We start from the raw sequence: 25,330 nt of genomic DNA, 5'->3' as shown, positions 1-25,330 counted from the left end.
TGGCATTTTTATGCATATTTTAGTATCTTGAGTACTACCAAAACGTCCCTTTGGTCAAATGTGGTACATATAGTTAAATAATAATAAACATTTTCGGTACTGTAAATAAAATAAACAACAACTTAAATAAAAAAAATGCTAAAGTTGCCAACATTTCTCCTTTTTATTTAGTTTAACTTGATGTACTAAAATAACTATAACTGAAATGAAAAAAAAGAAGACATATTTTAAAGAAACAATAACTAATAAAAATGACAGACACATACAATTACAGAATGAAATTTAAAAAATAAAAGCTATTTAAAAAAAAATCTCGATGATATTAAAATAACACTGATGTGCCCTCTCCACTTGGCTGGGTTTCACATAATTTCACTGTACATTATGACAAAAAAAGTAACTGAATTGAACGTTTCAACTTTTATTCTGTTTATTTAAAACACAAATGTACACACATGGAATTCCCAGAGGTCTTACAGTGTGAAATGAGCCTCTTTGTGCTTTTCTAACTTTACATGTTTTGTTATGGAATGTAGATTTAGAGTAGAATTGAATTGCAAACATGATTTCCACTATTTAAAACACATTGGCCCTTTTAGTCCAGGTCCCCATCCGAGCAGCGTTCTCCCGGTGTTCACCGTGCACAGGAACAGACCCAGCAAAGCAAGCATCCCGAAAGACCCACGCCGGCGCTTCTCAGGCTCTGACAGGACAGAACGCAACAAACTCATTTCACTAGCTGTTTTCATAATTGTCTTCATAGTTGTCTTTAATCTACACAGATCAGTTCTGTGGAGGTGCAAAGACACTCACTTCCAGAAGAGTAACCTTTAGCGTACAGCACCCGACTGACAATCCAGATCATTCCCAACCCGCTGGCCAAGCGCTGAGAAACACAACAAACCCTTCATCTCTCAGTTCGCATGGGTAATTATAGTGTTAATAAAGCTTGAATCTATACTCACTGGATGCTGAATCCCACCCACAGACAAATGAAAGAGGAATGGAGACAAGACTTCAACACTGTAAGAATATGGCACGCATATAAATAGTGCATGCTTTTTGTTTTACAATAACAATATCCACACCAGCATCAATAAACCATCAGAAAACTAACAAGGAAACAAAATCACAACATTCACTTCTCGATCAAATGAAAATAAGCTGATATTTATTTATTGTAAAGAAAGCTTTAATATTTAACAGTAATATATCTGCTGTGACCGACTATAATATATACTTAGAATATATTTTCTGAGTAATGCATGCATACGTGTTCTGATGCGCTCGCTGGATGCAGTTGAATTTGTGGCCAGTCTCTGGATCATCACTGTACATTGTGGGATACTAGAAAATAAAATAAATACTTTCTTCATAGGGCACACTTAATTACACCAAAAACCATTAGAAAATAGTACTTTTGTGCTCTAAAGGGTCCAAACGAACCACTGAACGAAAGTATTTATTTATAGCAGATTTTTGTTTTTGAATATAGATATGATTAAACATCTAAAACTGTTAAAAACAAGAGTACATGGGGGGGGCAGTCCGTTCAGGCTGATCTTTTTTTTTCTTCTCGTTTTGTGAAGTGACATTACAAAGTAATACAAATAAATAAGTAAATAATAAAAAAATGAAAATAAATTAGCCAAAGAAAAACATGCAAGGCTGAGACGTGCAGCAAAACAAAGAAAGCGGGCCCTTGAAATTCTGGTGGCTAAACGTCAGAAGAAATAGGGTTTAACTTACGAGCTGGTGCATTTGATGCATTTGTAGCCAGTGGGATATTCAGTTTTCAGTTTTGAGTGTTATTTGAGAGTGACATTTTATCTGGTTGTTGTCTTCTTGTTTTTTTATGTTTATGTATTCAGCTCCCACATCTATTGAATCTTTTTTTGTTTTTTTTTATAAAGGGTTGTTTTGCCCTACATAAAACACAAACTTTTTTACCTCTTACCTGTTAGAATTAGTTTCCAGGCAGATGCAAAGATACTTAATAGTGTAACTAAAATAGTGTAATAAAAAACTACTATATGTCCTGACCTCGGAGAAGGTTTTTTCTATCCACGCAATGTTCTCACCTTTTTTACCCCTCACCCGTTTGCATCCCTGATTAGATATAACCTCAGATTTGCGAGTTTTTATCTGACATTTCCAGCTGTTGGTCCTCCATATCTTGCCAAAACAGTGCCGTCCCGCCCAGACACGGCTTCTACAAGAGCCCTGAAGGAGTCCTGTGGTCTCTGGCACCACAACGTCAGCAGTAGATTCTTCAAGTCCTGAAGGTTGCGAGGTGGAGCCGCCGTGGATTGAAGTTGTTGGTCCAGCAAATCCCACAGATAATCAACTGGATTGAGATCTGGGGAATTTAGAGGCCAGGGCAACACCTCGAACTCTTCATCATGTTCCTCAAACCATTCCTGAACCATGTGTGCAGTGTGAAGGGTGCATTATCCTGCTGAAAGAGGCCCTCAGGGAACAACATTATCATGAAGGGGTGTACCTGGTCTGTAACAATGTTTAGGTGGATTTACATCCACATGAATGGCGGGACCCAGGGTTTCCCCTGAAAAACATTGTCCAGAGCGTCACACTCCCTCCACCGGCTTGTTGTCGTCCCACAGTTCCTCCCGATGCCATCACTTCCCCAGGTAAACAGTGCACACCAGCACGGCCGTCCACCACATGATGTTAAAGAGAACGTGACTCAACAGACGACCTTCTTCCACTGCTCAAAGGTCCAGTTCTGATGCTCTTGTGCCCATTGTAGGTGCTTTAGACCAGGGGTTTTCAAACTGGGGGGTCCTCTAGAAGGTTCTAAGGGGTCCCCAGAAAATTTCAGAGAATAAAAAAAACAAATCTTGGAAAGAGTGAACATTCTAACTAACTATTTCATTTCTAAATGTTTCTCTCCTTTCTTTCCATACATACTTTCCAGAATTGTATATATTTGCTTTGTATCTTTCGAGTGAGTTTTTCTCACTATAGTCCCCTTTATCTTGATCACTGGGGTTGTAAGGCAGTATTCTTAATGCAGTACATAAGCTGATTACATACATTTATTTTGAAAGTTGCTTTTACAAATAATTTTTAATTCAAAATGTTCTTTTTCAGGTTTTTACATCCAACATTATGTATAGCCAATTTAAGTTTGGAAACAATATGTTGTATTTATAATGTCACATTTAGCCTACTTTTTATCTAACAGTTTAAATGTTTTTTTATACATAAAAATATATAGATGGATTTTAGGAAGGGGGTCCCTCATAAAAGTTTCATCATATTTGGGGGTCATTGGCGTCATAAAGTTTGAAAACCCCTGCTTTAGACGGTGGACAGGGGTCATCATGTGCACTCTGATTGGTCTGCGACTACGCAGCCTAAAGGCCTGTTCACACCGGGACGATTTTCGCGCGCGTTTATCGCCGACGATTAACGCCTCGTGACTAAACAATGGGCGCCAATGTGAGTGTTCACACCGACGCGTAAAACGCCAGGCGTAAAAGCGTCATTTTTAAAAAAACGCCTCGGGTTCGTTTTTTTATTTTGACGCGGCGCGTTAAAAACTGGCCGACCAATGAGATCAGCGCTTTTGTTCACGTGCCTGGAGCTGCTGAAGTGACAGTAAAACACGACTGGGTGGCGCTCAAGCACAAAATCGGTCTTGCCGAGCACACATTGATACGAAGAAGAAGTAGTAAGTAGACAAAGAAGAAGATGGGCTGCTAATGCTGCTTGCCATTTAGCAAAAAGTGTGTGAATGGTTTTGCCATAGACATAATATATCTGTGGTTTTGGCAAGCACATAAATACTGTCTCTCCTCTTCTTTTTCTGTGTGAGAAGCGAGTGTCAGAAGCGTAAGTGCCGCAGCACCACCTTGTGTACCGGGAGCGCATCTACTGAATGTGCACGTTCACTCGGCGCATCGCCAGTGGAAATCGCTTGGGTGTGAACACTCAAGACGCGCCGAAAAACGTCACGAAAAACGCTGGCGATAAGCGCGTGCGATATTCGTCCCGGTGTGTACAGGCCTTAATACGCAGCAGATGCCTTCTGTAGACCTTAAAGTAGACATTCTGTTGGCTCGGACCAGACGGGATAGCTTTCATTGCCCTTGTGCATTTATGAGCTTTGGGCGCCCAATACCCGTCGCTGGTTTGTCCCTCCTCGGACACTGTTGGTAAATTCTCACCACTGCTGACCAGGAGCAACACACGTCTTGCCGTTTCAGAGATACTCCAACCCAGTCACCTTGCACAAGTCACTCAGATCTTTATTCTTGCCCATTTCTCCTGCATCCAACACATTGACCACGAGAACTGATTGTTAGCTTTCATCTAACCCAGATCTTAATATGTAGCCTTGTTAGGAGATGATCAACTATATTCACTTCACCTTGACTGGTCATAATGTTTTGGCTCAGTGTATATCTCACAATTCTCATACAAACTTGCAATTGCGTTAGAAATGTGAGATAAACAGTTTATATATTTTTATTTTTGTTGCAGAAACAGGCTTCCATAGTAATAATTAGTGTCTGTTCTGTTACCTGGACATTGTATTTAACCCGAGCCTTCACCACGGCACGAGACAGATGGGCCATCAGGAGAAATGATGCTGCTCCGGTTAGCGCCACATAGCCGTACTCTTTAGACAAAACCACCATCTTCAAGACTGAGGAGAGAACAGAAACATAACTGGATCTAAATGACGCGGTGTGTGACAACATACACAGAAAACATACTAGAAAATGTGCTGATTACCGACAAATAGCTGGTCTGTGACATAACGTTATAATAATGTGCTCTGTCATCTCTGTGATAGTACAGTAACCTCAAAGTGGACTTTAGTAACTATCAAATTCATAACATGACAGTGGTACTTGGTCATGGTTGCAATAAAGTTAAATTCAAGTCATTCTAATAGTTCCACATGTCTGTAAAACAAGCACACATACAGGAACATTTGCTGCACACCCACAACAGTGTAAAGTATTCAAGTCAATAATCCCACTGTTGCATTGTTTTGATTGGTTCGCATAATTATATTCAGACACAATCAATGCATTATAATATTGTCAATAAAGATCATATTTAAGAGCATTTGCTGTTTTGTTTTGTTACCTGCTCTGTGCTTCTGTGCTGTTATCTGGAGGGTGGCGGCTGCAGGACAAAGATCATGTTACTAGTAGTACTAAGTGTGACGCTTTATGGGTAAAGGGTCAATTTCCACAAGTCCCATCCAGTCTTCCTTCCAGAATGCACACATTTAAACAATACCCATGTCTTTTCATTCTCTAATCTTGAATGACGAGGCTGCATTTAGCATCACGTCAGCAGCAGGGCTATGGCAAAAACAAAGTAACAAAAGAATATTAAGATTAACAAGACAAAATACTAAAATACATTCAGGTGACAATTACATTAGTTGTATATTTACATTCAAAACAGTGCAGTCTCGCAAAATATTATAGCTTAAAGAACTTTAAAGTTGTGTCCCAAATGACGCACTTTAAACTATGCACTTACTTTATAAGATTATTATTTTATCATTCGACTTAATTTCAGGTAATAACACAATCCAAAACAATTTTATATTAATAAGAAATCAGAACGCAGTTCTTGATCTTCCCAATCTATTATTTGCACAATATTGAGAGCCCCGCCGTTAGGCAGAGCATCAAAAAATTAGTTTATACTCATTGTGTTCCTCCCCACGGAAATCTTTAGTAAAAGGCGAAAGATTTATACGATCTGAAGAGAAACATGAGTGTACTAATGTCGTAACAGCAGCAGCACGTGACCGAGTGTAAGGAACACACTTCACGAGAACGGTTGGGTCGGCCACCATCTGTTCAACATTTAACCTAGATTATTAGTTGTGAATTGGTAGACAGTACCTTTTATATATGATAATAAAGTAAGTGACTCATTCGGTCTGCACTTTACATTTTAACCGTGATTTCTAGGTCAAAAAAGATCCCTGTTAAACTGACACAGACCAAAAGAGGGCGTTCTTCCATCAGTGAGTGGAACACAAAGGAACGTTCTCTTCTAACGTTCTAATATAGCGAAACCACCAATAACTGAAAGTGATGGACAGACATTTATGAGCACAGCGTAACGTGTTGTTTCTTTATTGTGTGTGCTGCGACAAAAAAAAACATCTAAATATAATCTACTTTACACTAAAGACGAAACTGCCATCCTAAAACGAAAGACAAGACTAGTACTTTTCAGTACAACCCGGTACAACCACACACGTTCAAAACCAGAAAACCTGCTCGAACACTTCAAACATACGATAGCGAGAGACACGGGGTCCCTAGGACAGAATTGAGCACCACTGAAGCGATTTACAATCAAATAAAATTAGTTAAAATCAATTATCATATATACTTCATATATTCAATGTAATCTGATTTTATACAGTATTAGGAAGCCCCGCCGTTAAGCAGGGCATCAAAAAATTAGTTTATACTCATTGTGTTCCTCCCCACGGAAATCTTTAGTAAAAGGCGAAAGATTTATACGATCTGAAGAGAAACATGAGTGTACTAGTTTCCTCACTGCAGCAGCACGCGACCGACTATAAGGAACACACTTCACGAGAACGGTTGGGTCCTGACGGACACCCTCTGTTAACCTAGATTATTAGTTTTAAGGCTGGAGAGTTCGCGGCAGTGCCTTATTTATATTATAATAAAGTGACCATTGATCTTGTGCAAGTGATCTTTTTTATTTTAAACGTGATTTCTAAAAAAAACTTTATGATCCCTGTTAAACTGACACACACCAAAAGAGGGCGTGTTCTTCTTCCAGCAGTGAGTGAAACACAAGAGAACTTCAGAGAACGCAAAACGAAAACGCCAAACTGTAAGTGATGAGCACTTTTGGAAATGTGATGTACAGACATTTATAAGCACATCATAACTTCTTGTTTCTTTATTGTGTGTGCTGAGATAAAAAAAGAGCAAAATATAATCAGGGCCGCCCCTAGTGGTGACAAAAACAGGGGCCCCCACTGCTCAGGGGCCACTACTGTAGGCTACTTGCAGCGGGCATTCTTCAATAAGCAAATGCAGCGCACTGTAGGCTATATCACGCGCAAATAACGTGCAAAAGAAACTACGAGCTTAAGGTGGCCCTTATTTTTGGACTTTTGAAATCTTCTCACCCACCCAGTCAACTCCCGTTAATGAGAAATGGAAACAAACCAAATTTCGCTGAGATTGGACTACGTTTGGGGTGTGCTGTTGAAATTTTATCTGTACCTCCTGGGACCCACTAATAGACTTTTGTCTACTGTAGTGTACATTATATTTTAGGGAATTTCATGAACATCATACATGTCACGTCACAGTCTGGATGTCATGTAAAGAGCACATTCGGGGCCTTGCAGAGATACCAAATGTTTGGAGGTTTCACCAGGACAACAACTTCTTCTTGGTCTTTAAAAACGGCTGACGTTAATGTTTAGCACTCTTATGGAAATATAATATTTTTTAATTATAATTTAAATTGGATTCATTTTCAAATTGTTTGTTATAAATCAACATCTCAGGAAAATGTTATGGGGTTTCTAATCAAAATATGACTCTGTTACAAAACATGTCCACTGTAGAGACGCCAGGACTTAAATCATGTTTATCAGGGATTCTGGAGACATAACAAGTGAATAGGGAAAGACATTACACATCAATATTCCTATGAAATATTAGATATTATGAAAATGTTGCCAATTATTCTTCCCATTAGTACACTTCTATTTTTATTACATGTTGCACCAAGAACACATTAATATGCAAATTAGATGCAGTGTATAAATACATTGTATTGAATGGGAAAATCCAAGTATGGCCAGTTTACCCACATATTTCATTAGGGGAAATGGTATATTTCGTTACATCTTTCATAACATAGTCCAGAATCATATTTAAACAAAGTTTGTTTAAAAAAAAAAAATCCTGAAACCTAAAAATTGATTGGTGAATTAAAAATAAATCCCATTGTTTTTGCCTATACATGCAATTTAATGTCATGTTTTTAAACAACTAGTGTCAACTACAGAGGACATATCATATGAATAAAATATGATTTTTCAAAAATGTTTTTTCCCCCATTTGTTTCTTATGCTCTTAACAATGTAATGACATGAAAAAATACTAAATTCAAAACACTTTTTTTTTCTGGGTCCCAGGAAGTTAATGACCATAACATAACATGAATTAAGTTAAAAGCGAGAACACAGAACTCTGTTGTTAGTGGAGCTCCTTTGCAAAAGTTTATCAGTGAACAAACCTTGGCTAATATCACATTAGATATTGAAGTACCTGTTGATAAAAAGATGCATTCTTTGAGCATACCCTAAATGACAAATGACCTGGATGGTATTTTGCAAACATTACATACTTCTAATGGAGAAACAAATGAGGGGGCGAGAGGTTAACATTTCCACAAAAAATAAAATAAATTACCCCCCAATAAGGGCCACCCTAATGAGCATGCAACGTCATAGTTCTTTTGTCAATTAAGTCATGAAATAACCAAAAGGCGATTAAAGCTGCATCAAATCTGTGCACGCATGTATGTATTTGTTATATATGTGCCACGTGTCTCTGGACTAAAATATTCTGCTATGGGAGATCACAATATTAGGCACAAGCTGTTATGTCATTTTTTTAATGCACAAATAAATGTGAGCACTGTGCATTTGTACTAGACAGGCGCTAATTTTGTGTTAAAAGTACAAACAAAAATGGATCATATTTAAATGCATAAAATAGGCCTGTCATTTCCGTCATGTTGACTTCCGCCCTTATTCACATTCTTGCACATGGGGATTCAAAAGAGAACACATTTTTTCCCCTTTGTACCGAGTTTAATTTAGACAATTATTTATTTTTAAACTATAGAAAGTCAAACATTCAGTGTTTCCTTTTCAGAATTGTTGAAGAGTTCATTGATTGTATAAAATTCAATGAAGATGAATAATGTACTTAGTTATCTGCATGTCTCATCCATGAAGATGCAAGACTGGAGAACAAGCTTTTGGGGGTTTAGAGAAGCAGAACCAAGCAAGTTGAACACTAGCTATAGTGTGAGCCCCTTTATTAATATGCCTGGAGGTGAGGAATAATAATCTTTTTTTAAATGGTCAAATTCACTCAGTATTCCATTATCTAATTCACTACCATCTCGATTACACTTAAGTACAGATGAACTGTATTCAGTTGTGTTGTAGGCACTAAAACAGTCCAGTGCATTATAGTTAAACTCATTTTTATGTTTGAATGATGAAGATTTCTGTGCCACCCCAGACTGGTTGCTGACCCATGCCTGGCCACCCCTATGAAAAAATCCTGCCTCCGTCACTGGACATTACAACGGCTGACACGACAGGAAGTTAAATTTTTACTGAGTTTTACTCTTACTCTTAAACTATGAGTTTTACTGAAATATAGCCTGACAACATCTCATCTGACAGCAGACATCAATCAGGCCGACGTCAGCATCTGATAGAAGACTTTCACACACGTCTTTCCAGTGTTGTAGTACTCGGACTTGGTCTTGAACTCGGTCTCGAGACCATATGTGAATGGTCTTGGTCTTGTCATGGGTCCTGACAGGTATTGACTTATTCCCGAGTCCACTCGAGTCCCTTTCAAAATATTTCATGATTATTACTGTACGTTAATATTTCTTTAAATTGATGTTTGAACCCTCTCTGAACTCGGTCTCGACTCAGACTTGACTGAGCTGGTCTTTACTACAACACTGTGTCTTTCAAAATAAAAGTGGCAAAAGCTTAGGCCAAGCTTTGCCCTGTTGAGGTTACAGTTTTTTTTTTTACTCCTTTTGGTACTATTTTCACAAGCAAGGTGTGCATTTTCAAAACTCATGGTACTAATAAATCACAACATATCATCAAAAGTGCACTTTTTGCCAAACATTTCAGCATATTTTCAATTGTGTTAGTACAATACCCAAAACCACAAAGCATCCTTTTCACAACACAAAATAAGTGTTTCATTCACAGTAATTGCCTTTCATAAAGCTCTTACAATCAAACTTTTGATTTGCATCTCTTCTCGTTCAGTTTAATACATTTGTCTATTATTTAATCCATTGATCTTAATAGTCAATGACAGTGTAACATCAGACTGATCAGAAATGCATCAGAAGGGAGACCGGTGGCATCAAATACACCATTTTGCATAACAGCATGTATGCCATGTGATACTGAAAACAGATTACCATGGTAGAGACTGTCACATTACTGTAACTCACCCTTATAAAGCTCAACTACAGTAGATTCAGACATATGGTCCAGTGAGAACATTTACAGGCAGCAAACTCTGATATAGCACAGAACCTCATGGATGTGTCGTAACTTCATCACACCTTTTGATAACACACTGAATAGATACGATTACAAACATTATAGATTCAATTACAATTTAAAGCTTTCTTGACTTCATAACTTGCAATCAAAAAAAAGAAAGAAAAAAAAAGAACATAAAACTGAGACACTAAAAGTGACCTTCCTCATGGAGGTCCCTCACCAGAACTGACTCAAACAGGCAAGATGAATCCTATTATACTCAGGGGTTCAACCATTTCATAATAGGGGAACAGACGTATATACGTACACATATAAATGCATAAGCAAACCATAATATTTGAAAATAAACATAAAAATACATGAACATAAATATTACAAGAAACAAAATACAAATAATAAACAATACAGTACATTTAACAAAATAAAACAAGGAAACAATGACCCCCTGCTCCCACTGGGAAATAGGATATGCCTACACTACCCAGAATCCCTCAGAATGGCATTAAATGAGGAACAGGAAGCTCTTAAACCCCGCCCCCTGGAACCATGCTGCAGCCATGAACCCAGAGACAAAGGTAAACTCTGAAAAATGTTACTATAATGCTGATATCTAAATAAAGAAAATAAAACAAAAACTCTTGGTGTCTTTAATCTAATGTGCACAGTTAGACCAGAAAAAGTAACCACAAATCATATTTAAACAAACAATAAGAAACAAACATTTATACAAGTAATATAAACCAAACAAACACAGGGCCTATACAGGAATTACTCAAGACATTGTCACACAATGAGAAATTTAGGCGGTTTTATTTTACACTTAACGGCATTCTTTAATTTCTAAATGTTTACCACGACTGACTAGAAATACTATTTATATTATATTGCTTTAGGCCTACTTTTTATATTAAAAGATGTTTATTTTATTAGTTTATTAATATCTTGCCTTTTGTTGTTATTTTATTAGTTTGTCTTGAATAATTCTTTGATGACTTTAAGCAATGTTTCATACGAAGTTATTAATCACTTAAATGTCATTTTGATGTAATATTCATATCAACTTTGTATATAAATTCATATTAAATACGCAAAAGCAATATTTATATGTCCATATCTTATAGGTCTACCAGACTCCAGTTTCACTAACATACCCCCTACGTACAATTACAAGAGATTAAATCAATCATACCATAACATTAACATACTGTGAACTAATACCACCCATATAGAGAAAACACATGAGAGTTTGAAGAGTAATGTTCTAATTTACAGTGGTTCTATCATTGTACATTATTAGGAAGCCCCGCTGGTTGGCAGGGCATCAAAAAATTAGTTTATACTCATTGTGTTCCTCCCCACGGAAATCTTTAGTAAAAGGCGAAAGATTTATACGATCTGAAGAGAAACATGAGTGTACTAGTTTCCTCACTGCAGCAGCACGCGCCCTAGGATAAGGAACACACTTCACGAGAACGGTTGGGTCCTGACAGACACCCTCAGTTAACCCTAGATTATTAGCTGGAGAGTTAGTACATTTCATATGATAATAAATGTGACCCACTCGGTCTTCTCTTTTTTTATTATAAACAAGATATCTAGAGTTAAAAAAACACAATAAAACACACTTTATGATCCCTGTTAAACTGACACACACCAAAAGAGGGCGTGTTCTTCTTCCAGCAGTGAGTGGAACACAAAGAAAACTTTCTCTTCTAACAAAACCACCAATAACTGAAAGTGATGAGCACTTTTGGAAAAGTGATGGACAGACATTTATGAGCACATCATAACTTCTTGTTTCTTTATTGTGTGTGCTGAGATAAAGAGCAAAATATAAAATCACTAGTGGTGACAAATACAGGGGCCACATACTGTACTCGCAGCGGGCACTCTTCAATATGCAAATGCAGCGCACTATAGGCTATATCACGCGCAAATAAAGTGCGTAAGAAACTACGAGCTTAAAGGTATAGTTCACCCAAAGATGAAAATTAGCCCATAATTTACTCACCCCCAAGTCATCCTAGGTGTATATGACATTCTTCTTTCAGACGAATAAAATCTGAGTTATATAACAAAAGTCCAGGCTAATCCAAGCATTAGAATTGGATTTATAGTTGCTCTGTTTTTGAAGTCCATAAGAAGTGCATCTGCCCATCAAATAACTGCTCCACGCGGCTCTGGGGTGTTAATAAAGGCCTTCTGAAGCGAATCGATGCATTTGTGTAAGAAAAATATCCATATTTAAAACTCTGAAAATGTTGTAATAATGCTGATATCTAAATTCTAAATAAAGAAAATAAAACAAAAACTCTTGGTGTCTTTAATCTAATGTGCACAGTTAGACCAGAAAAAAGTAACCACAAATCATATTTAAACAAACAATAAGAAACAAACATTTATACAAGTAATATAAACCAAACAAACACAGGGCCTATACAGGAATTACTTAAGACATCGTCACACAATGAGAAATTTAGGCGGTTTTATTTTACACTTAACGGCATTCTTTAATTTCTAAATGTTTACCACGACTGACTGAAAATACGATGTATATTATATTGCTGTAGGCCAACTTTTTATATTAAAAGATGTTTATTTTATTAGTTTATTAATATCTCGTCTTTTGTTGTCATTTTATTAGTTTGTCTTGAATAATTCTTTGATGACTTTAAGCAATGTTTCATACAAAGTTATTAATTGCTTAAATGTCATTTTGATGTAATATTCATATCAACTTAGAATATAAATTCATATTAAATACGCAAAAGCAATATTTATACGTCCATATCTTATAGGTCTACCAGACTCCAGTTTCACTAACATACCCCCTACATACAATTACAAGAGATTAAATCAATCATACTATAACATTAACATACTGTGAACTAATACCACCCATATAGAGAAAACACATGAGAGTTTGAAGAGTAATGTTCTAATTTACAGTGGTTCTATCATTGTACATTATTAGGAAGCCCCGCTGGTTGGCAGGGCATCAAAAAATTGGTTTATACTCATTGTGTTCCTCCCCACGGAAATCTTTAGTAAAAGGCGAAAGATTTATACGATCTGAAGAGAAACATGAGTGTACTAGTTTCCTCACTGCAGCAGCACGCGCCCTAGGATAAGGAACACACTTCACGAGAACGGTTGGGTCCTGACGGACACCCTCAGTTAACCCTAGATTATTAGCTGGAGAGAGAGTTAGTACATTTCATATGATAATAAATGTGACCCACTCGGTCTTCTCTTTTTTATTATAAACAAGATATCTAGAGTTAAAAAAACACAATAAAACACACTTTATGATCCCTGTTAAACTGACACACACCAAAAGAGGGCGTGTTCTTCTTCCAGCAGTGAGTGGAACACAAAGAAAACTTTCTCTTCTAACGAAACCACCAATAACTGAAAGTGATGAGCACTTTTGGAAACGTGATGGACAGACATTTATGAGCACATCATAACTTCTTGTTTCTTTATTGCGTGTGTTGAGTTAAAAAGAGCAAAATATAATTTGCCACAGCAATCTGAGGGAATTGAACACCAGCCTTAAAGAGGCTATTCACTTTACACTTAAGACGAAACTGCCATCCTGAAATGAAATGCATGAGTTGACAGGACTTTTCAGCACAGTTACACTTCCAAACCAACAACATCCTGTGCATCATGCTACTCGAACACTTGTACGATCAGGGGCCGCCACTAGTGGTGACAAATACAGGGGGTCCACTTATAATCAGGTAGTTTTGCTATATATTCCCTTGCTCTTATGAATCAATTTGGTATGTATAAAGTATAGTGTAAACCACAAAAGCATGCAATTTAATTAAAACAGTTTTTCAAATATCTGTCTCTGCCCTCCATAAAATGGTTTAATCAGATGATTATTCATTACTTCAGCTCAGTCAGTGACAAACAGCAGAGGGACCCAATAAAAAAATTCACAAGTCCAACCCTATAGTTAACAGAACCAATGAGAGTTGAGGCTGCTCTGAGAACAGAACCAATGAGAGTTGAGGCTGCTCTGAGAACAGTTGAAGTTAAAAGGCATGTTTGACTTAAAAGGGCACTTCAGCGCTGGGAAGATGAATGTGTATTTAAACTGTCATTTATGTAGTAGAAATGTTAAGTTATTTTTGAATTTGGTGCCTTCTAGACTAAGAAAATACAGAAAATGTATTTGTCTCATGTGGATGAAAGACAACAACTCCCAGAATGCACTTGCTTCGCTGTCCTACAAGGCCAATCCCAAAGCAACGGCTATTGGTTATCACTTGCCCACCATTACACCGCCCATAACGCCGTTTTGATATTTATAGTAATACAATAATTTAGTTCAGTTACAGAATAGACACTACAATTAAAAACTGAACATGTCTTTTCAATAAAGTGTGAGTGAGCATACGAAAGTCACGTCACAGACGCAGCAGGAGTCAGATTTCCTTCATCACAAAGAACTGAGCAAAAGTTTAAACACTTACTTTGCTCCGTACCGCTCCATTATGAATGCCCGAGCCAAGCGGCCGTGGGCATTTACATTCTGTGAGTGATATTCCCTCCGCTGTGGGCGGGTTGACAGCATGTGGAACTTGCTCCTGTAGTCTCTTAGCCTGACGTCGTCATACTCAATTCTAGTCAGAATATGAGTCTGATACTGCTCCGTTGGGCTGTGATTATGGGGCGTGTTTCAACCGAACCAGGAAAGACCTCAATTGGATAGACCTACAACCAATCAGAGCAACAGAGCGACGCATAACGTTAGTTGTCAAATGTCAACAGAACTCAACTGCACACAGTGTTGCCAAGTCCGCGGGTTGAAACGACCCCAATTATGTGATATACAGACCCAGGAATGCGCATTTTAGCTGCCAGCCCTACCAAAATAACACATATTTTACACCCCAAATGCCTTTTGTTCCCGGAAAACCCCCCCGGAAAGCTATTGGGCTTGTTTTTGGCTAGTTTTGAGAAACGTTAGCAATTGGGTGGGTTTTGTTGTAAAAACTTGGCAACCCTGTACCTGCACGCACGCTGGAATAAGTAGCCTGACGTTAGAAGAAAAAGATGTGCAAGCGATCTTTGCCGGTGTTGTAAAAAAAAAGAATTTAAGGATACACAGAGTACTTACCAACACGATCATCATTTCTGAGAGAAATAGTAAAGGTGAATGCATATACGAACAAGTTCTCCGTTTAGGATGAGAAAAAAACTCAACCCAAGCGGCTTTGATGATGTGGATGATTACGTTACTGTTGATCATCCGTCCATCATCGTCTAAAGCCCGCCCTGACAATTTCATTGGTCCGAACGGTTTCTGCCCGAGTTAAAATGTTGTGGGCGGGGCCAAGTTCGGCTGGCATCCAGGCTAGTAGTCTCTAGCCTCTGGCCAAAAATCCTCCAATGATGCAAATATCGTAATTGTGCATCATCGGAGGATTTTTTTCCAGAAATAAAGTGCATAATTATCTCGTCTCAGGGGGATATGAGGGGGAAACTACCATAATTCGAATATACTACCGGGTTTCTACTGATACAAAGCTTAATGCTAAATCACTGAAGTAACCCTTTAAAGCAGCCCTGTGCAGACCGATCGGTGTATGACATCAAAGCACAGTGAGAGCGAGTAGAGAGCAGGTGGCTCCTTATGCTTTTGAATCACTCTCGCCGTACTTTGATGTCATACACGATCGGTCTGCGCAGGGCTGCTTTAAGTCGAACAAGCCGAAAATGAGTTACAGTGGAAGTAAGACTGACTGAAAATGTCAGGGGGAAAATATTTTTTAAACGGAAACGGTGGTGCGTTGAACACCCTGTTCTGATGATGCAAGAGTTGCAACTATGGCAGCTGAGAAGGCCATTTTTTGTGTTCTTTTTGAAGAATTTTCAGAGCCTGATGAAATATAGTTTAATACTGCAAACATGCTCAGTTAGTCACTGCCCTTGCAGTCCAGAATAAAAGAGAACATTCCAATCGAGTGAAGGGATTTGTGGAAACTGGTTCCTAATTATTGTGATCCAACATTTGCCTCACATTTCCGGATGAAAAGACAAACATGTCTTCTAATATCTTCAATAGTTGTGTATACCGAGCTGCAGCAGACACATTTGTAAAGGACTTTACTTGGACCCATTGTGCGATCTGTCTCTTTAATAACGTGTGGTTTATATACATGTTGCTGCTGATTGGGATGACATTGACACGCCCACCAAACAAGAGAAAACGCATCTCAAACCCTGTTGCACACCGTTTCCAGGAAACTTTTCGTTCAACTCGGACACTTTAGCAAAACGTTGCGCATTGGTGTGAGCTTGAACGTGCCCCTGGGTAACAGTAAAGTCATGAAAAGAAGGAGAGGGCACCAGGAGAACTAGGCTACTTAATCAGTCTATCAAAGACTAGTTAGTGCACTCAGTGTAGGACGTCAATGTGATGGGATACCGGTACAGCTCATTACTGTATACCGAATGATCATGATCAAAGTCCCCGTCTTTTTGCGCCATTATGTAGTTTGTTGGTTTGTATACCACACCGAAAAATGGACATGCGTGTCAGGAGGATTACAGACAACTCACTGCTCTTGAATGAAACATTTTTTGGCTTTATTATTTAATAAAATATTATGCAGTGGCATATTATTTTACATTTGACAGCATGCTTTAATTTCTGAATGTTTACCTCATGTTAATACACAACTGACTGGAAATACATTTGATATTATATTGCTGGTAGGCCTAATTTTTAAAGGGTTAGTTCACCCAAAAATTTAAGGTCTGTCATTAATTACTTACCCTCATGTCGTTCGACACCTGTAAGACCTCCGTTCATCTTTCAAACACAAATGAAGATATTTTTTGTTGAAATCCGATGGCTCAGAAATGGTGCTTCGCAAGTTCACGTCTGAGGCCCAGAGTAAAGTCGAATAAAGTCGCTATTTTGATTTTTTGTTTGCACACAAAAACTATTCTTGTCGATTCATAAACTTATTGTAGAACCACTGTAGTGAGATGGACTTTGTAATGACTTTAGTACTTTTTATGGGTCTTGTGAGTGCAAAATACATTGCTGCCAATGGAGGCCTTTCTGAGCCATCGGATTTCAACTAAAATATCTTCATTTGTGTACTTCCGAAGTGTCGAAAGACATGAGGGTAAGTAATTACGTTTTTTTTTTATTCGCTTACTATTTTCACAAGTAAGGTGTACATTTTCAAAACTCGTAGTACAAAATTCCAAACTGATCACACTTGTAACACAGCTAGTCATTCTTTCAAACCCTGATGTAATGCTTTCATTCAGTTGCACATATTTTCAGTCCACATAATTATTGTTTCAAACACAAGAATATTGTAATAATATGTAATGAGAACATTTGGTTTAATCACGAAACACAACAGTGTGATCTTCTTTCAGTTTAGTACTTTAAACAATCAGTTAATCCAACAGCAAACAATGCAAGATACATGTTTCAAATCTCCCTCGTTGCTGAATTATCTACAATAACAGGCTATATATGTCTCATTAGAAAATACTCTTATGTAATTGAATCCATGATGTTTGTAATAGTATTCAGTGTGTTATCTGGTGTGATAAAGTTATGACACAGCATGAGGTTCTGTGCTATATCAGAGTTTGCTGCCAGTAAATGTTCTCACTGTACCATATGTCTGAATCTACTGTAGTTGAGCTTTATAAGGGTGAGTTACAGTAATGTGACAGTCTCTACCATGGTAATCTGTTTTCAGTATCACATGGCTGTAATGTAAAATGCAAAATTACTCACCATAGACATTATGATTTTTATACTGTACAAACACTATTCTCTCCCCTAACACTAAACCTACCCATCACAGAAAAATTTCTGCATTTTTACATTTTCAAAAAACAAAATGTTGTTCCCATAATGTAGAGTTTACCAGGCCACACACACACACACACACACACACACACACACACACACACCTTATAATGTTAAAATAATTGATTTCATATGGTTATCCATTTCGGAAATTGCAAACAAAATAGAAACTGTGTCTATATAATCAATATCTATGGAAATCTATTGGTGTACCAAATGATTATTTGATTAACCATTAAGATCAGTGGATTAAACAACAGACAAATGTATTAAACTGAAAGAGAAGAGACGCAAATTACAAGTTTGATTGTAAAAGCTTTATGAAAGGCAGTTTCTGTGAATTAAACATTTATAAAGATGAAACACTTATTTTGTGTAGTGAAAAGGATACTTTGTGGTTTTGTGTATAGTAACACAATTGAAAATATGCTGAAATGTTTGAAAAAAAAGTGCACTTTTGATGATCTGTTGCGATATTTGCACTATGAGTTTTGAAAATGTACACCTTGCTTGTGAAAATAGTACCAAAGCGAATAAAAAAAACTGTAATGACAGAATTTTAATTTATGGGTGGTCTTTTATTATTATTTGATTATTTTGGCTTGAATAATTTCTTAATAACTTTAAGCATACAATAAGCAAACGCATTATTTAGAAGTGTATATCTTACTGTTTACGATATGAGTGAAAGCCTACATCAGTGTTTATATAGGAGGTCCAGAGAGAGAACGCGTTTCACGCAGTTGGAAATATAATAATCAATACGATGAATTTTCAATGTTTTCTACCATTATACAGTATAAGGAAGCCCCGCTGGTAGGCAGGGCATCAAAAAATTAGTTTATACTCATTGTGTTCCTCCCCACGGAAATCTTTAGTAAAAGGCGAAAGATTTATACGATCTGAAGAGAAACATGAGTGTACTAGTTTCCTCACTGCAGCAGCACGCGCCCTAGGATAAGGAACACACTTCACGAGAACGGTTGGGTCCTGACGGACACCGTCTGTTCAACATTCATTCGGTCTTCTCTCTTTAAAAAAAAAAAAAAAAAAAACCCGTGATATTCTATATATTAATTAAAAAAAATAATCAGTGAGTGGAACACAAAGGAAACGTTATATTCCAACGTTGTAATCATTTATAGAATTTAATTAAACCACCAAACTGTAAGTGAGGAGCACTTTTGGACAGATATTTATGTACACATCATGGCCCTGTTTCACAGACAGGTCTTAATTTAAATCAGGATTAGTTAAATTAGGACATTTAAGTAGCTTTTATAAACGTGCCCTAGAAAAACACATTACTGATGTGCATCTTGAGACAAAATAATAGCATTGACATATTTTAAGATACAGTCCGTGCAAGTTGCTTTCATTCAAAACGGCTCAAACATGCATTTTTGTCCGGGACTAGGCTTCAGCCTCGACTGTAAAACCGAGGGTCTAGCTTTTTGTTTCTTTATTGTGCGTGTTGAGATAAAAATAAAATATAATTCACAATTGAGCGTAAAAGATCCCGCCCATTTTACACTGAGACCAGAGCCGAAACGGCCATTCTGAAACAAAACACGTCAATTCCCGGTGAAGGGTCGTGTAGTTCGAGTTTATCAACAAGGAACGTAGATCGCCGCTGAAGGAGATTAATCCAACTAGTGTATTTGATATGCCCCTTCGCGGGCTTTTACGCTCAGTTTCGCGGGCTTTGTGCCCATTGGTTCGCTCAGATTACGCTGTTCTGCCATTGGTTCATGCAGTTCCCACTGGCCAGCCAATAGCGTGCGAGTTGTCTCGACACTGTTTTGACTGTGCAGTAGCACTGCGTGATTTTACGAAATTACCTCATTATTTTAGAGAATAGGAGACTAGCCCTATCCCATGACGCCATCAACACACACTGACCGTTGGAAGGAAATTATGAATTTTTTCTCAAAACAGTCATGATTGATGTCACAATATGATCTGACTTTCAACAGGATTGGGAAGCCCCACCGTTAGGCAGGGCATCTAAAAATTAGTTTTTACTCATTGTGTTCCTCCCCACGGAAATCTTTAGTAAAAGGCGAAAGATTTATGCGATCTGAAGAGAAACATGAGTGTACTAGTTTAGTCATTGAAGCAGCACGCCACCGAGGATAAGGAACACACTTCACGGGAACGGTTGGGTCCTGACGGACACCCTCTGTTAAACATTTAACCTAGATTATTAGTTGTAAAGCTGGAGAGTTAGTGCCTATATTATAATAAATCTCCTCTTGTGTGGTCTCCATCAGTGAGTGGAACACAAAGGAAACGTTCTCTTCTAACGTTATAATTATTCTATAACGAAAACGCTAAACTGAAAGTGATGATCACTTTTGGAAATGTGATGGACAGACATTGATGCGCACAGCATAACTTTTTGTTTCTTTTTCGTGTGTATAAAACAGAACAATATAATTCGCAATCTGAGGGAATCGAACACCAGCCTTAAAGATTATTCACTTGGCACTAAAGACGAATCTGTCAACATAAAACGAAACATAGAACTTTGCAGTATAGCCACACCTTCGATTCCAAACAGCTTACACAAGCCGATCCAGTATTTATAAATTCAGTATGTACGTGTTGTAAGCACAAATGTGTCACAAACGTACATTTACCTTATAAGATCTAATATTTTACAGTGTTAGGAAGCCCCGCCGTTAAGCAGGGCATCAAAAAATTAGTTTATACTCATTGTGTTCCTCCCCACGGAAATCTTTAGTAAAAGGCGAAAGATTTATACGATCTGAAGAGAAACATGAGTGTACTGAAGAGATGCAGTCACCAGCAGGTGACCGACGATCCGGAACACACTTCACGACAACGGTGACAAACACGACAGACGGAAACATTGCACATATAATGCAACAGCACGGTGTATTATAATGTTAAAATGTTTATGCAACCAAATTGTATACCAAATAAGAGTGTATGGGTTAATAAAACTAAAAATACTTAGGTGAAATGAATTGTACTCCATTGCATTGTGGGTAAGAGAGTTTACTTCCGGGTTCGTCATCGCTCAGGGAATCAGGTCGCTTTACCATAGGCGGTCTTCTTTTGGCATATATTATTGCCTTAAAGCGGCTCTGGCTTTACTCGCAGACATATAATATGCGTTTTCATTTACTGGCATTGTAGAAAAGCTGGTTTACATTTAAAAAAAAATAAACACATTGAACTATGACCTATGGATAAAATATCTGCTAAATGAAATACAACATGCAATACAAAATTAATTATATGCAATAAATAGTAGTATTTTCAGTCATTACTATTGATTTATAGTAAAATAATCTACATTTTTAATTAATAAAGTATTGAAATAATTATATTTTATGCTGGACACTTGCTTGCCTTCATGACTGGGTCCACTCAATTTAAGAATAAATAAATAAAAAAAATCTTAGTTTTATAAACCATTTAAAATTGTTTACAAAACAAATTTCAATATTTTGAACCAACTGTTTTTAAGATCATGACAAACAAACTAAAATATGTCCAAACTTTTAACTGGTCCACTAGTGTATACTTGAGATCAAATTGACTAAGAAATAAAAATTTATTTTCTCCCCCTCGGGGAATCGAACCCCGGTCTTTTCAGGAGTTATTGTAAGCTTAACTTCCCTTAACTTTTCCCCATTCATTCTCTATGGTAGTTCTTAACACTACGGATGTAATATATCTGTGACCACAGGTAGATTTCGTGGCGCTGTTTCGCCTTTTCCGTGGTGTAGCGGGCAGTGTTATCTATCAATCTTTCTGTGGAGAGGAGACGCGCTTTACGATAATGTTTTACCAAAAAGTTCACAAAATTGTTTTGTTCCGTCACTGAAAAATTATGTGGCTTATTTAACTAAATCTGGCCTATTGTTTTTACCTCATGTGACATTTGTTTTACCTCAGAGATCAGCGCAATAAGCTGACAAACCAAGCAGGTAAGATGAATTCTCTATTATATTGGGGAAATAATTTGTGGTTGTTATTATTTTAATCATCGTTATATATTCGTGTTGTTAATTGTTTTGAATGCTTTGTGAAGTTTAATATATAAATAAAAACACATGATTCTGTTAGCAAAATTAAATTAATAAAGATTACAGTAATCCAAACTTTTGAAAGAAAAAAGTTCTTATCTATTGTACTTATATAACTGGTCCACTCGTGTATGTATGTATAAGCTTTGAGATCAAATTAAAAACAAAAATAAAAAAATTTGTTCTCCCCGTCGGGGAATCGAACCCCGGTCTTCCGCGTGACAGGCGGAGATACTGTCCACTATACTAACGAGGAGAGGACTGATTTTATAAACGGAATGTGGGACTTTTAATTTGACACTTCCGCATTTCTGTGCCGGGTAAGAGGAAGATTAAAGGCCCATATCCCGCCAGAATATTTCATATGTTTCCTCGTTAGTATAGTGGACAGTATCTCCGCCTGTCACGCGGAAGACCGGGGTTCGATTCCCCGACGGGGAGAAACATTTTGAGTTTTTAAACACCCAAACACATATGTTTTAATTGTTATATGTTCAAATTTACCAAGTCTGCTAAAATGCTACATGTTCAACATTACAAAATACCACCAACAGCACTTGATAATTAGTCAGCTTGATAACCTACTTCCCAAACAAATAACTCGAGCATTCTGGTATAACAGTGTTAAGGAGCACCGCAGTAAAGCAGGACATCAACAAATTTAATATTACTCATTGTGTTCCTCCCCACGGAAATCTTTAGTAAAAGGCGAAAGATTTACACGATCTGAGAAGAAACAAGAGTTTATTTAGACGGTAATTAAGCTCGAGAAGAAACGCCAACCTGGACAACACATCTCACAGGAACGGTAGTGCATTAATGCGTATGAGAGAAACAATTGTCTAAAAAACAGACAATACACTGATTATATAGTAAAGAAATACATTGCAAAGAGACTACAAATTAAACAGACGAAAATAAGGGAAAACACATTGTAATGACCAATCACATCTTTCTATCCCAATAATGCTGCCTCACATTGCACACAAAAGTAAGGAATCAGATATACAGCCATTAAAATTAAAATTTGTGAGGAACAGCTTTGAGGCGTATCGAAACATAAATCTTCATACTGATATATAAAGATATAAATGAAATGATTCCTAAAACTAGGCTACAGCACATGCCACATTATAAAATGAAAAGAACACCACAACACACACACACACACACACACACACACACACAACTCTACAGCGACACGTAGCGTTGATGGACGGTTTTAACTGCGTTTAACACGATTATAGTGAATAAACAACTAAATATTATTGTAAATGCGATTGTGAATATTAATATGATATCAGAAAAAAGTTTCACCCATCAACCATTTCTAGCAAGCGCCATTTATTCTTTATTCTACATTATTCACGAAAAACTAGCTATCGTTCCTTGAATAGCCTATTACACAGGCCCTCGTGTTCAACAAAGTGTCCCAACAGCCTTTATATTTCAATTAAAATATTAATTCCGACTCAAATTAGGAGTTCAATCCGTAAAACTGAGGCTCACCTTGTTTCTTTCCATCAATCCACACCTGTCACATGTTGCTCAGAAACTGCTGGAAAACTCCACCGTGAAGGTCCTATATTCGTGGTCTAACGAAGCCTGTAGCAAATTAGTGTTTTTCCTGTGATATAGGCTACATTTTTGTTTATAAAATTGTAAAATGATTTTTATAAAGAAGGAATATAAACAAAGCTATTAGAAAAAGTACTATAAAAATATATAGAAATTAAAAAACCATATGCAGGCATTCAGCATAACAACTCCGTCAGATTTACAAATCATGCACAGGGCACAATTAGCACTAATACTGGTTGACATCACACTATTATAACGTTTTATTATTCAGCAGTTTTATGCCTATAAATAAAATACATGTATGAACAGTTAATAGCTAATATTACATTCTGGATTAGATAGTTACGTGAAATCTGAATTTGTTAATAGTCTGTGTATATAATGGTTTTCCATTGCAAGTTCTTGCACTCTAATTGAACCCATAGTTATACTAAATACAATAATTTAATATTTTCCCAAGCTCTGTGGGCACAATTCTATCATAAATAAAATGTCATTTATTTATTTATGCTTTTAAAAATGGCACAATTGCTCCACACAACTACTGTTTTAATATTATTTAGGCCTATATATCATATTACGGAGCCCCTAATGAGACATGAAGAGATGTGAGGAAAAATAATTTTTCAATGTTTTTGCATTGCAAAAGTTTTGCAAGAAACCTTGGGTAAACAAAAATGAAATATATTTCAAAAACATATATATTTGTAAAAAAAAATATATATTTTTCCGCACATCTCATATTTTTCCATCACCATTAGGGGCTCTGTGAGTATTAGCTTTTATTTTTATTTTTTACAGTTTTCATTTCAAATTTAAATGTAATTTTTAGTAAAGGCAAATTTTGTGTGCTTTAGATATTTTGTTCATTTTTAAATATTTGTAATTATAGCCTATAATACATTTTTATTTCAGTTTTATTTTTTATGATATTATTTATTTTGTTTATTATTAACTTGTTGCCGGTTAATTCTTTATCTTTTGATGTAATATATTTGATGTTTTTTCTGCTTTATTTCCGTGTTTCTCAGAGCGCAAGTCGTAATAGTTGGGTCAACTTTTATAGCGATGAATGAGAGTATACATAAAATATATATTTTTTGTGTCCAACAAAAAATTCACAACTTTCAAATTTGATAACGGCAGTGAAAAGAGAGAAAGATGCTCATTTTTACCATCACTCATAGACGCTGTATTAGAAACAACCTCACAGCAGTGGTAACTTGTTTTTTTGTAATTTGATAAGTAATATAATACAAAGTATTAGTGTTATATAAATGTACATACATTTAAAAAAAAATGAAAATACACAAATCTTTGTAGGATTTACGATATTGATGACCTTTAAAATGCGTCATAACAGTCTGTGAAAAGGGTTGTTTTCAATTAAAAAACATGTTTTTAATAGTTTTAGTTGAGTTAACGACCACAACCCTGTACCACACACAGCAAGACAAAGTCAGTGTTTTATGTTATTTCCTC

At 36.7% G+C, this 25,330-nt stretch overlaps 1 protein-coding gene across 2 annotated transcripts; it reads right to left on the bottom strand.

Annotated features, from left to right (window-relative positions):
- Nucleotides 1-146: 146 nt before the first annotated feature.
- mgst3a (microsomal glutathione S-transferase 3a) lies at nt 147-23,827 on the bottom strand. 2 transcript variants are annotated; one of them, XM_079830845.1, is made up of 8 exons: nt 23,777-23,827; nt 14,833-15,073; nt 5,125-5,345; nt 4,551-4,675; nt 1,274-1,347; nt 966-1,023; nt 814-886; nt 147-703 (listed from the first exon to the last, which is right to left on the bottom strand). In XM_079830845.1, exons 4-8 carry the CDS (start codon nt 4,665-4,667, stop codon nt 573-575), a joined length of 453 nt encoding a protein of 150 aa, XP_079686971.1. In that variant the 5' UTR covers nt 4,668-4,675; nt 5,125-5,345; nt 14,833-15,073; nt 23,777-23,827; the 3' UTR covers nt 147-572. The 2 variants fall into 2 exon arrangements, with proteins under 2 accessions (XP_079686971.1, XP_079686972.1); XM_079830846.1 differs by lacking the exons at nt 14,833-15,073; nt 23,777-23,827 and adding an exon at nt 6,482-6,615.
- Between the last annotated feature and the right edge of the window lie 1,503 nt (nt 23,828-25,330).

Source organism: Gobio gobio (genome assembly GCF_949357685.1).
Source record: "Gobio gobio genome assembly, chromosome: 12".
Classification (NCBI taxonomy): Eukaryota; Metazoa; Chordata; class Actinopteri; order Cypriniformes; family Gobionidae; genus Gobio; species Gobio gobio.
Note: the sequence above shows the minus strand (reverse complement) of the source record. Positions and strands in the feature narration are given on the sequence as shown.